The sequence below is a fragment of the Engraulis encrasicolus genome, chromosome 17 (genome assembly GCF_034702125.1).
Source record: "Engraulis encrasicolus isolate BLACKSEA-1 chromosome 17, IST_EnEncr_1.0, whole genome shotgun sequence".
Classification (NCBI taxonomy): Eukaryota; Metazoa; Chordata; class Actinopteri; order Clupeiformes; family Engraulidae; genus Engraulis; species Engraulis encrasicolus.
In genome coordinates, this window is record NC_085873.1 from 38,973,543 (window position 1) to 38,987,373 (window position 13,831).

General features: G+C 44.7%; 1 protein-coding gene across 1 annotated transcript in view; it reads left to right on the forward strand.

Annotated features, from left to right (window-relative positions):
- The window catches only part of LOC134467045 (uncharacterized), a 140,688-nt gene extending 133,258 nt beyond the window's left edge, over nucleotides 1–7,430 (forward strand). Inside the window, exons 23-24 of the mRNA XM_063220969.1 lie at nucleotides 4,184–4,327; nucleotides 6,655–7,430. Of these exons, the coding sequence (XP_063077039.1) occupies nucleotides 4,184–4,327; nucleotides 6,655–7,227 (717 nt within the window). The 3' untranslated portion in view covers nucleotides 7,228–7,430. The remainder of the gene's footprint in view (nucleotides 1–4,183; nucleotides 4,328–6,654) is intronic.
- The last annotated feature ends 6,401 nt before the right edge of the window (nucleotides 7,431–13,831 follow it).

The following is a 13,831-nucleotide window of genomic DNA, read 5'->3' on the forward strand; positions in this document are numbered from 1 at the left end:
CAAAATTACTCTTTTATTTTGTTTCTAGTAAGCCAGAAGATATCTTCAGAAGAGATTATGGACATCTCTTTTTGTTTTGTAGTAAATCTAAAAATCTTTGTGCAGACACACCAGCTAGCATTTTTTTTTTTCAAAACATGATTATTTAACATCTCTCTTAGATAAATAATTGAGTTTTATGTGTCTCAAGTTCTTCCAGACATTCTTTGAGTCTGGTGGTATCATTCTTAGCATGTATCAAGGGCAAGATCAGCTGTCCTCAAATCATAGCCTCTCCACAGAGGTGTCCTAAGGGCTGGTGCTGGGACTCCTATTTGCCATGTACACCACATCACTGGGCCATGTTATCTGTTCTCACAGCTTCTCATACTACTGTTACACCGATGAAGCACAGTTACTTTGTGCCAGATGACTCCACAGTCACACACATTTCCGCTTGCCTCTCTGAACTATCCACAAGTATGAAGGAATGCAACCTTCAGTTGAGCCTCGCCCAAATGCACTGCTGGTGATCCCAGCCAAAGATTTAGGTTGCCATGATATCGAGCTCAATATGGATTCTGCTACTGTTGCCTCAAATAAGGACACAAGAAATCTAGGTGTCATTGTTGATCTATCATTCTCTGACCACATAGCCTCAGTTTCCCAGTCATGTCCTCTTTTTCATGCCCTAATTGAATACAAGGCCCTGACCCTTGCCTATGAAGCTACAACAGGCCCTATTCTGGCTTACCCGAAAGCTATGCTAAAGCCCTATGTCCTTTCAGGACATTGTCTGTCTCCAGTACCAACCGTTTCACCTTGCCCTCTACTTACACATGTAGTGGCTCCTGTCTATTCAGTTCAGCTGCTGAAAGACCCAAAATACCTAGTGACACCATGATTCATCACTGATGATGTGCCCTGACAAACAGCACATGGATATTATCATAGCAGTAGTGTCTTTATCCACCCAAACAGCACTCCAAACAAACAGATCCTGAAAACATGTTAGTTCATGCCAATGTAATTATCATGTAGTAACCTTTATTTTAAAAAACTTTGATCTTGAAAATGACACCTTTCCTGAAGTCAGATTTTCCTAGATTTTTAGTATGTTATTAAGGACATTTAGAGGTAACAAAATCAGTTGAAAAACCTTTTGTATCAATTTTTTGGGGGTTAGGTCTTTTTTTTGCATAGATGTACTCGCCTAATAAGTCATAAGAGAGGCGAGAGGGATACTTGCCCATCCATTTGGGCATTTTGTTTGTACATAAACAGAATTCCATAGCTCCCCTAAATTTCATATTTTCAAAGCTGCACTGTGCAATATTTTTTTGCAGTTTCTTTCCAGAATTCATGCTGCCCATTTACTCGAATATTGTCCACCGCCATCACATTTTAAAAGTATTCATTATGACTGGAATATTTGCACTTTTCATACATAAAAAGGTGAATCTTCCCCGTGGTTCACCATTTTGAATAGCCATAAATAGACATATTTAGCTGCACAGCTTACTGTACTTTGGCCATACTAGTAAATATTAGTTTATTATCTAGTAAGTATTCATGAAAAGATCAATTTTGGCTCTAGGCAGCACAGTTCTAATGAGCAGCATAGTTGTAATACCTAATCTGGCCACCATCCTACACAGTGAGTGCACCTTTGAAGCTATGTTTTATATCCAGATGCCATGACAACAGGATCGAAATGTGGACGGATGAAAAATATCTGTTTTTAAAAAATATCCACATACGTGTACCCGAGGCCTAAGACTGATGAGACAGGTGTTCCGCCAGATGGCAAAACACTCATCCCTTTTAAACTCGCCTAAAGTGTGATAAATGTGTTTTGGTAACACTTTATTTTAGGGACACATCTATTAGCACTAATACATACAATGTGCCTGTATAAGTCACTTGTAAGGCATGTACAAATCAAAATCACACATTTGTTAGGCATGTATTCGCAAATGTCTTCTTCATGCACATAAGGGATTTATTACCAATTTAACCTCAGTAAGGACCTAGTTAGCCTTAGTTTTTGCTTAGTACATGCTTTACAAGTTACTTATGCAAGCATTAACATTGTATGTATTAATGCTGATAGATGTAACGCTAAAATAAAGTGTTACCGGTGTTTCATGATTACGTGCGTTTGTGAGATGAGAGAGCCGCCGTCACTTGTTGTTATGCCTCTCCACTCCATAAGGAAGCGCTTTTATTCTGTCTGTGTTTTTAGGGGTCTGGAGGATGTCTTGTTTTATCGATTTAATTGCTTGTAATTGTGTAGTTGGAATCGCTTAACACCTAACAATTGGGCAATTTGATTCTAACGAAATCAAGATGTGCAATGTCATTCCAAGGGCTGTGCTCTCTTTCTCTCTTCACTTCTCTCTCTCTCTCTCTCTCACTCACTCACTCACTCACTCACTCACTCACTCACTCACTCACTCTCTCTCTCTCTCTCTCTCTCTCTCTCTCTCTCTCTCTCTCTCTCTCTCTCTCTCTCTCTCTCTCTCTCTCTCTCTCTCTCTCTCTCTCTCTCTCTCCTCCCCTACCCCTCCTGCACTACATGTCACTCTCTAAGGTCCCTACCCCTCTCCTTCTCCCATCCTTTATCTCCTTCCCTCTCCATCTCCCTGGAAGAATCCTTTTTTTAAAAGATATTTTTGGGGGCTTTTGTGCATTTATTGATAGGAAAGTGGAGATTATGACAGGAATTGAGTCGAGAGAGAGAGTGATGGGGTAGGACTAGTAGTGCGTCACAATATGCGACCTTGCCTCCTCCACTTGTGCTTGTCTCCTCGTACCAGGAAGTAATATGTCATGATGACATCACTGACAACAGCATTACATTTCAATATCTTGCAAAAGCTCAATTGTAGAGTCTTTTTCTCATTTGCAATTGGGATGGTGAATGAAAAACAGTCCCTCAAAAGTTGTTGTGGCTAGGCTGACAGCTGGGAAACTTTATCGTTTTCTCCACGGAGGAGGGGCCAGGAGGCGGGACGAGGAGACAAGCACAAGTGGAGGAGGCAAGGTCGCATATCGTAACGCACTCTAGGTCATGACCCAGGCCGGACTCGAACCTGGGTCCCCATGGGCCTGGCCTGCAAGCCCAAATGTGGATGGCTTAGCACGCTGCGCCACAGCGCCCACCCGGGAAGGAGAATTCTAGCCAATTTCAACATGAAGTTGACCCTACTGTACCCTTGACTTGTTGCCATTACCCGACACTGCTGCATTCTTTTGTGCCGCCGTTGCCAAGGTCCTGGGCATTCTAATGGGGTCATGGTTTGTTTACATTTTTGGCCAAGTTCTCGCTAATGAGTCTCCATAGAGTTAGTTAAGCTAGCCTCTCTCTCGCTCTCTCGCTCTCTCTCTCTATCATCCCTTCCAGTCTATTTAATAAAGGAGTCTTGAACTTGCCTATCTCTTTTTCTCTCTCTCTCGCTCTCTTTCTGCCTCATCCCTTTCAGTCTATTTAATAAAGAAGTGTTAAATGTCCCTCTCCATCTCCTTGGCTTTCTCTCTCTCTCTCTCTCTCTCTCTCTCTCTCTCTCTCTCTCTCTCTCTCTCTCTCTCTCTCTCTCTCTCTCTCTCTCTCTCTCTCTCTCTCTCTCTCTCTCTTCCTCCCTCATCCCTTTCTGTCTATTTAATAAAGGAGTGTTACATTTCCCTTTCTATCTCCACTGCTTTGTCTGTCTGTCTGTCTGTCTGTCTGTCTCTCTCTCTCTCTCTCTCTCTCTCTCTCTCTCTCTCTCTCTCTCTCTCTCTTTCTCTCTCTCCGTCCCTCATCCCTTTCAGTCTATTTAATAAAGGAATGTTAAGGCACGAATAGACCGATTCCATCGACAGAAGAAATTGACTTTGTATTGAGTCGCGGGAGACTGCCGAGACAACAGCGATTCAGGCGACTGGAGGCAATTCAGGCGACTAGAGGCGATTCACGCAACTCGAGCAACATTTTGTAGTTGGACTTTAGTGAATATTATGCAAATTGGCTATGATGCGGTTCAGCGACAGCCACCACAGCCAATGGAAATTTTGGAATGCTTGCATTCTTCTTCTTTTAACGGACAGACTTTGTCGCTTCAATCGCTCGTATCGCTCTTGCTACACAGCGATTCTCTGTCACGTCATCTTGTCACGGGCGATGTATTCGCCCGGTTAAACTTGCCTCTCTCTCTCCTTCCAGGAGGAGCAGGTCCACGAACATGAGTCTCAGCTACGGGGCATCTCCACACAGCTTGTCGAGCTGCGCTCCTATCCTCCCGACCGAAAGGTCAAAGGTCGCGAGCTGGACGAGTACAGGCAGCGGGAGGAGTACCTCGAGTTTGAGGTGAGATACCATACCGCCACACACACACACTGCAACACACACACACACACCGCAACACACACACACCGCAACACACACACACACACACACACACACACACACACACACACCCCCCACCGCCCCCCAAATGTGGTCACACAGTCTGCGGGAAAATGCATATTACTGCTGAGGAAACCACTAATGCCATGTTATTATTGCAACAGTGTGGTGATGGTGCCCAAATAACGTGTTAAAAGTGCTAATTTGCTGTAGCCTGATTATCATCGACTTTCAAATGTCTTCGAGACTTGTTCTGATCAAGAGCATAACAATTAACATTTCCCAAAGGACATTTCTCAAACATCCTCCCTTGGTTTGCTAATGATTGTTTGCTTCCCAACAAAGTGGGAGGAGTTCCCGTATTTGCGGGAACTCAGAAAGTACTTGCATTGACTCTTGACCTGACCGGTAGCAACGCTGAAGCTGTTGCGTCATTAGGAGGGCACCGCCTGGCTAAATTTGCTGTGATTTGCGGTGGTGTGGAGCCCTCTTGGGTGCGATGTGCAATTGCCTAGTCGGACAGCCCCCCCACATGCTCTGCACACTTGATCATCATATACACACAAGCACATACACACACGCCTGCACGCACTGCTCCTAAGATCAATACCCACACCGAACTACTGATCAAACTTAAGTCTTTTGCCTAAGTGCCTATATGGCGGCCACACGCATGCACACACGCATGCACGCACACACACACACACACACACACACACACACACACACACACACACACACACACACACACACACACACACACACACACACACACACACACACACACACACACAGACACGCCACCACCCTGCTTCCCAGACAGGATGCTTTCATTATGATTTAATGATCCGTTCATAAATAAAATTAGAAGGCCGCATTTTATTAGACATTTTATGATCAGCAGCTTATCATCTCAATATAGTAGCATCATTAAGCCACTCAGTGTGTGTGTGTTTGGTTGTTTCTGTTACGTGTGTGTGTGTTGGAGTTGAACGGTTTTATATATTATATGTACACGGTACTTAGCAAGTTTGATTCATCAGCAGAGTACTTGACTTTACAGGCTGTACATGTTGTAGTAGTCAAGTTTGAACATCAAACCTGTCAAGGGACAAAAGATGGAAACTAGCCTTATGGCTATAATCTTGTATATTTTGCATTTTATTTTAAATGCTAGTAATATATGCTGTCCCTGTGTTCAATAAATAAACTTCAAACTTCAAATACAAACACTCAAGTGAAACAGTAAAGCACTTTACATACATAGTAGTTGTGTCTGCAAAGACAATGATATGATCAACCTCTAATGTTCTCTCTCTCCCCTTCGTTGCCCTCTAGAATCACTTACACCAGGGATGTCAAACTCAGGCCCGGGGGCCAAATTTGGCCTGCGGAGCCATTTTATTTGGCCGGCGAGATCATTTCAAATGTGTATTACAGTTGGCCCACATACACCACAACTGTATAGCATATTAAGATTTGAACATGAAAATTCGCACATCACAGGAATATGAGTGGGCCAAGGCCACTGAAACAGATCACAATGAAATGCAACAGAATATGTACAGGCACATTTGAACTATGATAGGAATCTGTTCAAACATACATTTAAACATGAGTAATTTTAGTGTATTTTTGTAAAAACATATTGAGTTTGGCCCGCGACTTCAATCCAGATTTTGATTTTGGCCCTCCGTCAATTTGAGTTCGACACCCCTGACTTACACACACCACGTCACACTTCCTTTCCTCTCTTGCCTCTCCTTTTCTTCCACCTACTTAGCTCTCTCTCTCTCTCTCTCTCTCTCTCTCTCTCTCTCTCTCTCTCTCTCTCTCTCTCTCTCTCTCTCTCTCTGTTCTTGTCTTACACGCTTCACAGTTTCTCACATTCTCTCTCTCTCTTTCTCTCAGACAACTCTCCACATAAGGACAAAACAACACCCCTCTCTTTCAAAAGAAAGAAGTTTACCGCACACTTTCTTGACTTTGTGCTCGTTTATTCAGAGCGAACAACGTGTTTGTCGCATCTGTGCGTCATCAGATTTGCGTTCTCTCTCTCTCTCTCTCTCTCTCTCTCTCTCTCTCTCTCTCTCTTTCTCTCTCTCTCTCTCTCTCTCTCTCTCTCTCTCTCTCTCTCTTTCTTTTTCATTTTCTACCATTTCTCTCTCTCCATCTCTTTCTTTCTCTGTCTTTCCTCCTATTTTGTCTTCTCATGCTCTCTCTCTCTCTCTCTCTCTCTCACTCTCCCTATCTAATTCTCACTCCGTCTTCTCTCCTCTCCTCCACAGAAAACGCGCTACGGCACCTACATGATGCTACTGCGTGCTAAGCTCCGCATCGCCAGTGCGGCCGGCAGCAGCGGTGGAGGTGGCGATGGCATAATCGCCAGTGGCGACGAAGACCTCTCTCTGTTAGAGGCCCATCTCCTGGAGGAAGGGGGGCTGCACCTTGCCATCTCCAGTCCCACCCTGGAGGACCTCAGCATGGCCAGCAGCATCCGCGACCCCCCCAGCAAGGCCAGCGCCGTCACCACCACCACCATGACCGTCCTGGAGCCCGCCGCTGAGATGGCGGGGGCTACCGGCGGCTCCAGCAACACTACCACCGCTACCACTACTGCAGCCACGGTCAACACAGCGGGCGCCACTAACAACACCACCACGGCGTCTAACGCTGGAGCGGGCATGGCTAACGCCACGGCAACGAGCAGCGGTACCTCTGTTGCCACGGGCAACAACAACAGCAGCGGCGGCAACCACCACCACCACAACAAGCGTGGGGGCGCTAGCGGGGGCACTACTAGCGGGGGAGCTAACGAGGGCGGCCAGAGACACAGCTACCGGCAGGCTGTCAAGAAGTGAGCCGGTCGCCGAGGGGCGGGGCGAGGGGCGGGGCTGTACCCAGGGAACCAGGAAGTGGCTGTGTCTTTGTTCGTACGGTACACACATATGGCTCCTCCCCCTTTCCTCTGCTGGCTAATTATTTATTCACGAGGTTGAAGTGAGTTGGTCGACCAGAGGGCGGGGCAGGGGGAGGGGGAATTAATGGGGGGCGTGGCTACACCAAGGGAACCAGGAAACCCGGTGACCTTAATGTGTGTAACATGGCTTCTCTCCCCTTTGCTCTGCTGTAGCAAATTATTTATTCTCGAGGTTTTGAAGAAAGGAAGGAAGGAGGCGGGAAGCACGGGAGGGGGTTGGCGGATATGTTACAGAGGGGGTTGTTGTACAGAGAGGGACCCCTCTCTTTCCGAAACCCTCCCCCTCCCTGTCTCCCGCTTCCCGTGTCCGAGAGTTGTTCTCCTCCATGCCACAAGGGCGGCGCTGCACATTTTGAGCTCTATTCTAGACATTCGGCCCAGTTGCTGTTGTCCACTACAGCTACAATCATGTGGTGAAATGGAACATGCCCTTGACGCTGGGCAGCGAGGAGACAGCCGGGACTTGTGGCTTGCGCTAGACATTGTTGTTGTAGGCCTCCACCACACCACAAGGGGGAGACCAGCTGAAAACTTCAAGCTGCAGAGAAGTGACCGCAAAGCATTATGGGACAGTGGCATCTTGGTTTCTTTTTGGACTGATTTTGAAGGTGGAGAGAATAAGATCGATGAGAAGGAAGAGAAAGGGAAGGAGGGACGGACAAGTGACCGTGCAGGAAAAGAAAACGTACCTGTAGAGAAACTGGGACGCTCGAGATTGATTGATTGTAACACGAACACACACCTGTACACACACTCACTCCTATAGTATAGCTGGATTGGCCATAAGGTATACAGGGCATTTGCCCGGTGGACTGTTGATGATTTCAATGTAGTGGTATCAGTCCTCATGCCACTACAGCTGACCTGTCCGAGTCAAATTTAGATATTCATTTTGCCTTTTGTGGTCAAAACAGCTTGTAATAGATCTTGACTAAAAATATAGGCACACAGGCTTCATTGTCTCTCTCAATGCCTGGTTGACCGGTCTTGGCCGAAAATGCCTGGCCTGATTTTTTGTCCACAGTCACACATAGGCATATCCACATACCCACTCGAACACAATCGCACGTTTCATATCTTTTCAGACAAGACTTTTTCCACATCTTCTAATCGCAGACATGTGTTGTTCACCTCCCCTATCGAGTTTGGGACCAAACTTATCACATATTTAGCAGACTCAACAATATCCTTAGGGGCTGGGGAAACACGGTGAACAACCAGTGTGTATGTGTTGTGTCTATATCAGGGGTGGGGACCCTATTTCATTAGAGGGGCCTCTTCAGATTTTATAAGTTAATTCCTGCAAGGGCCGAACGACGAACACAAACCAGGATTTGCAGGATTCCCCTGCGCTTTAGGCCTATCCGGAAGGCGGCCACCTTTACAACAGACCCCATATTCACTACGTCTCCTGAAAACGTACTGCAAATGTAATTTCTAAGATTTCTTTACAAAAATAAGGTAATATTTCATGTGAAATTTCATAACAATAGAACTACATCGAAGACGTTCCCCACCCCCTGTGTTACGTGTGTGTGTCCTATTTAGTGTGTGTCTGTGTGCGTCTTCCTGGTCATGCACGTGTGTTTTGTAGGATATTAACGTGCATCTGCGTGTTGTGTAGACATTGCGATCACAACTAGTGTTGGAGAAAAGCAGGGTTACGGTTACGACATCTTCCACATTCCACAACTGGCTCCAGTGACTACTAGTGTCGACTAGTGACACGACCTTTGAACTTAAGACGTTGACCTTTGACCTTTGGCACTACGCATAAGGGGCGAGGGAGAAAGAGACACGCAGAGTGGGGGGGAGGGGTGGCGGGGGTGGTCGTGGCCTCAACTCCACTCAACTCACACTGAAGGATTCTGGGAAGGCAGTGTGTGATTGCCTGTCTCCGCCAATCGCATTGCTTCGTTTTACGCCCCCATCACTGCCTTTGCTGATGCAGGAGGACAACAATGATGAGAGGACTGAAATGAAATCAGATGGCGGATGGAAGGAAAAAGAGGGCAGCGATAAAAAAGAATGAACATTTTAGTGAACGTGTGCTTGTGTGTGCGCATGGGTATTTTAGCATGTGTGTGGGACAAATGCGACTTACTGTATTACATGTGTGTGTCTGTGTGTGTGTGTATGTCTGCATCTTCTATGTGTGCACGAGTGTGTGTGTGTGTGTGTATATCACGTGGATGTGTGTGTATGCTGTACAGGTAGAGAGGTTGACATGTACACACACTATCAGAGATGATGTCTGTCTAACAGTATACAGGCTTCCCTCTTTCACTCTTCCTCTCAATCTTTATTTCTGTCTGTCTTTCTACAATACGACAATACTGAAATTCAGTTTGCATCCCTGCACAAGGTTCTTTCTTTCTTTCTTTCTTTCTTTCTTTCTTTCTTTCTTTCTTTCTTTCTTTCGTGACCCTCTCATGTCTTTAATATGAGTGCATGTTATATTGTCCAGTCTGTCATATTTGGCATGAATAGTTTCCTCTGCTTTGCTGAGTTGGTGTGTTTTTGTGACATTGTACTCCCCTTGGCGACACACGCGCGCGCGCGCGCGCACGCACACACACACACACACACACACACACACACACACACACACACACACACACACACACACACACACACACACACACACACACACACACACACACACACACACACACACACACACACACACACATGGAATGAGGGTTCTCCCCAACTTATCTGTTGTCCTGTGCTACTGGTGGGAAAGATCTTCAGTACACACACACACACACACACACACACATACAGAGAAACAACACACACACACACACACACACACACACACACACACACACACACACACACACACACACACACACACACACACACACACACACTAGACTCTCACTCACTCGACAGACTGAATGTCTCCTTGTCCTGTCTGCACTCTGTGTGTGTGTGTGTGTGTGCGTGCGTGCGTGCGTGCGTGCGTGCGTGCGTGCGTGCGTGCGTGTGTGTGTGCGTGCGTGCGTGCGTGCGTGCGTGCGTGCGTGCGTGTGTTTCTCCTCCCCTTTGGATACTGTTTAAAGTTTTGTCTGTGTGTATGCTATGTGGCATCCCTTATTAGGAAACATGTATTTAGTGTGTGTGGACACTACATCAACACTATATCAACAACTAACTATACACCTGCCAGTCGCAATATATTATGCTTATATTGTATGGCGACACATACCTATACAATATTATATATATGTGTATTTTAGTAGGTGCAATAGAGTTGTAACTTGCTAGAGATATTATAGAGTTTGACATTCACAGAGAACGCTATAGGTGAAACTATAGGTGAAAATCCAGTGTTTTTTGCATCTTGCAGTAAAGTATCTTTCAGGTGAATTTGGTGTACAAAAATGAAATGACACATGTATTTCCCTTTAAACTTCATTAATAGTGAGGTAATGAGAACTGGGACTATTTGGCTGTTATTTATATGTTTTATTTGATTTATTTATTTTCCAACTTGATTGTTTTCTTTGACTTTCGGTCACAATATTTTGAGGTGTCACTATGAAATGAAATGGTTTATGCAGGTTATGACCTTTTGCATATTCGCTGCTTTTATTTTGTTCAACCTGTTCTTTCAAGTCGCTTCTCATTTCATTTCGACTTTAATCACGAGGCCAAGACTACGTTCTGCTTGAAGTTTGCTTTTAATTCTCATTTAAGTCTCAAGTACAACTTAAGCACTTCAAAATCAAAGTCTTACGCATTTACAGCTTTGAATGACTGACATGACATGATGTACTATGCCAGTGAAAGACACTCGGTTTTAAAACATGACTGAACGGCGAACACAATGCAATCGAATGACTTAAAGTCAAAGGCTGAATTGCCGTAACAATGCTAATCATGTAAATCACATTGCCAGAACGACATCAGCAGTGCTATCCTATAAATTGTAACAATGTCCATACACATGATTTGAGTACACGGTGGATTTTGTACTTTCGAGCATGCATGCACTCCTTCTTGAAGTACACATAAATCCACTGACAATAAACCAGGGCTGCACAATTAATCGAAAAATAATCAAAATCGTGATAAAATAGTGAAATCGAACTCATTATTTTAATCGTGATTTAATCGTGGCAATAGTGACCTACTTTTGAGAGCGTCCTTGAAGCCAGAACATACAGACAGGCTGGCGTTTCTGGCCAGAAATCTGTCCACTTGAGTTTCATGCTATTGCCTTTACATAATTATTACAATTCATTTTATTTTGCTCATCCCGTATGCAATTCATTCTTGGTTGTATTTCGTCTTATTATAATTTTCAAAAAAATCTGCAAAAATCAATAATCGTGATTAATAATCGTGATTATGATTTTGACCAAAATAATCGTGATTATGATTTTTTCCATAATCGTGCAGCCCTACAATAAACACACAAAAACAGGGCTGGGCTCGGATCACAAACTGGCAGGGGCATTTTTTGGCATAGACCAGCGCCTCACCCTCGCCCCCACCCCCCATACTACAATTACGATGGGCTCAATCCACTGTAGGCCTATATTAAGGATGCAACGATGGGTTGTCAAGTCTAAATTGTGGGCCAGTCTATAAGGGAAAATGTTTTGGGGGGAAAAAACCCACCCAAAACAAAACAAAACAAAAAGCATCGGCCCCTGATGACTGTCGGCCCACCGGGAAAATGCCCCGTGTTCCAGGTGACCAGTCCAGCCCTGCACAAAAACTATGTATAAGCCATGCTCTCGCACTAGCCCTCAGATGTCAAAAGGCAGTCGCAATGCCACATCGATACCAGCAGAGAGCAGTGGTGAGCACTCTTGCTTTTTTCCATCCACTGAACTACAGTATGTATGAGAATACCTTTTAGTTCCACTTTTCCACCAACTAGGCTTCTTTGTCCCTGCGCTGATGCACCTGCTACACACACACAGAAATTATCCTTCAGTCTTTACCAACCAAGCGTCTGATGTACTCATATTTGAACCGCAAGTTGTCTAGATGGGAATATACATGTCGTAGACCCGCCTCCTACATATGGTGGAGCCAATTAAATGTATTTGTACACCTTGACCAGCCAATCGGGTGTGAGAATACAGGGTCACATAGGCTACTTGTCTGGCTGGGCTAGAGTGAGTGCTGTATGCATTGTCCATTTGCACATGTGGGTAGTGGGTAGTGATGCGGATATATGTCTACACATGTTGGAGGAGGATTCAAATGTTTGTCCTTTGAAACAAATAACGTTCAAAAGGATGACACTGTTGTATGTCTATAAAAACAAATTGATGGCGAAGCAACTGATGATGATGTGAAGAATGATGGTGTCTGTGAAAGTAATGATGATGATGATGATGATGGTGACGATGAATGTGAAGATAATGTAAGACGATGTCAATAATGACAGTGGTCAATGTGATGATGATGATGATGATGATGATGATGATGATGCCAGTAATGACAGTGGTCAATGTGATGATGATGATGATGATGCTGCTGCTGCCAGTAATGACCGTAGTCAATGTGATGATGATGATGGCAGTAATCATGGTGGTTATTATGATGAAGGTGAGAATTATGACTGAGACACTGACACACACACACCCGTACAGGAACACGCACCCATGCATGCAAACTCGCACAATTTTGCTATAGCTGCCGTAGTCTAGTTTGTCAGTGTCCATACACATTTAGATAAATAGACAAGAGTTCTCTCCTGGCTTTGGGATAACAGATGTGTGTGGGGGAAAAAGAGAATGATGATTACATAAGAGATGAGAAGGCTTCTCTCCACCTACACGCCTTCTTTCCATTCGACCTTTCATTCTCTCTCTCTCTCTTTACCTCCCTCCTCCTTAGCTTATTATAGCTTCCGTTCTATCCTTAGCACAAGAGGGTCTTGCTGCACGTAATCTTGGTGTTTAGATTTAAAACGACTCTAAAGTCCATCTCTCTTGTGTTGTGCTGTCTGCTAATTCTGTTGCGCTAGCCCGCTCATGTGCTCTCCTCCCCTCTGCTCGGCTCTTCTTGCTACTGTAGTTGCTATGGTGATGGATGGATGACTCGCCAGTGAGCTCTGATTGCCACAGACAGAAGGCTGTCATTATATACAGAGGGTTCCAATGTTCTGGAATGTACAGTGTTCCGTTGCTCTGGAAATGTACAGAGTGTTCCACTGTTCAAGAATGTACAGATTGTTATATTCTATTAGAATGCACAGGGTGTTCTTACAGTTCTAGAATGTAACTGTCCTACTGTTCAAGAATGAGTTCTGTGTTCCACGGTTCTAGAATGTTAAGTGCCCTGTTCTGGAATGTACGCAGAGTTTTCTACAGTACTGTTCTAGAATATATGGGGTGTTCCACTGTTCTGGAATGTACGCAGAGTGTTCTACTGTTCTAGAATGTATGTGCTCCACTGTTCTGAAATGTACATACACAGATTTCGATGGATTCTCTGAAGGTTTTCTCTGCGAGTTT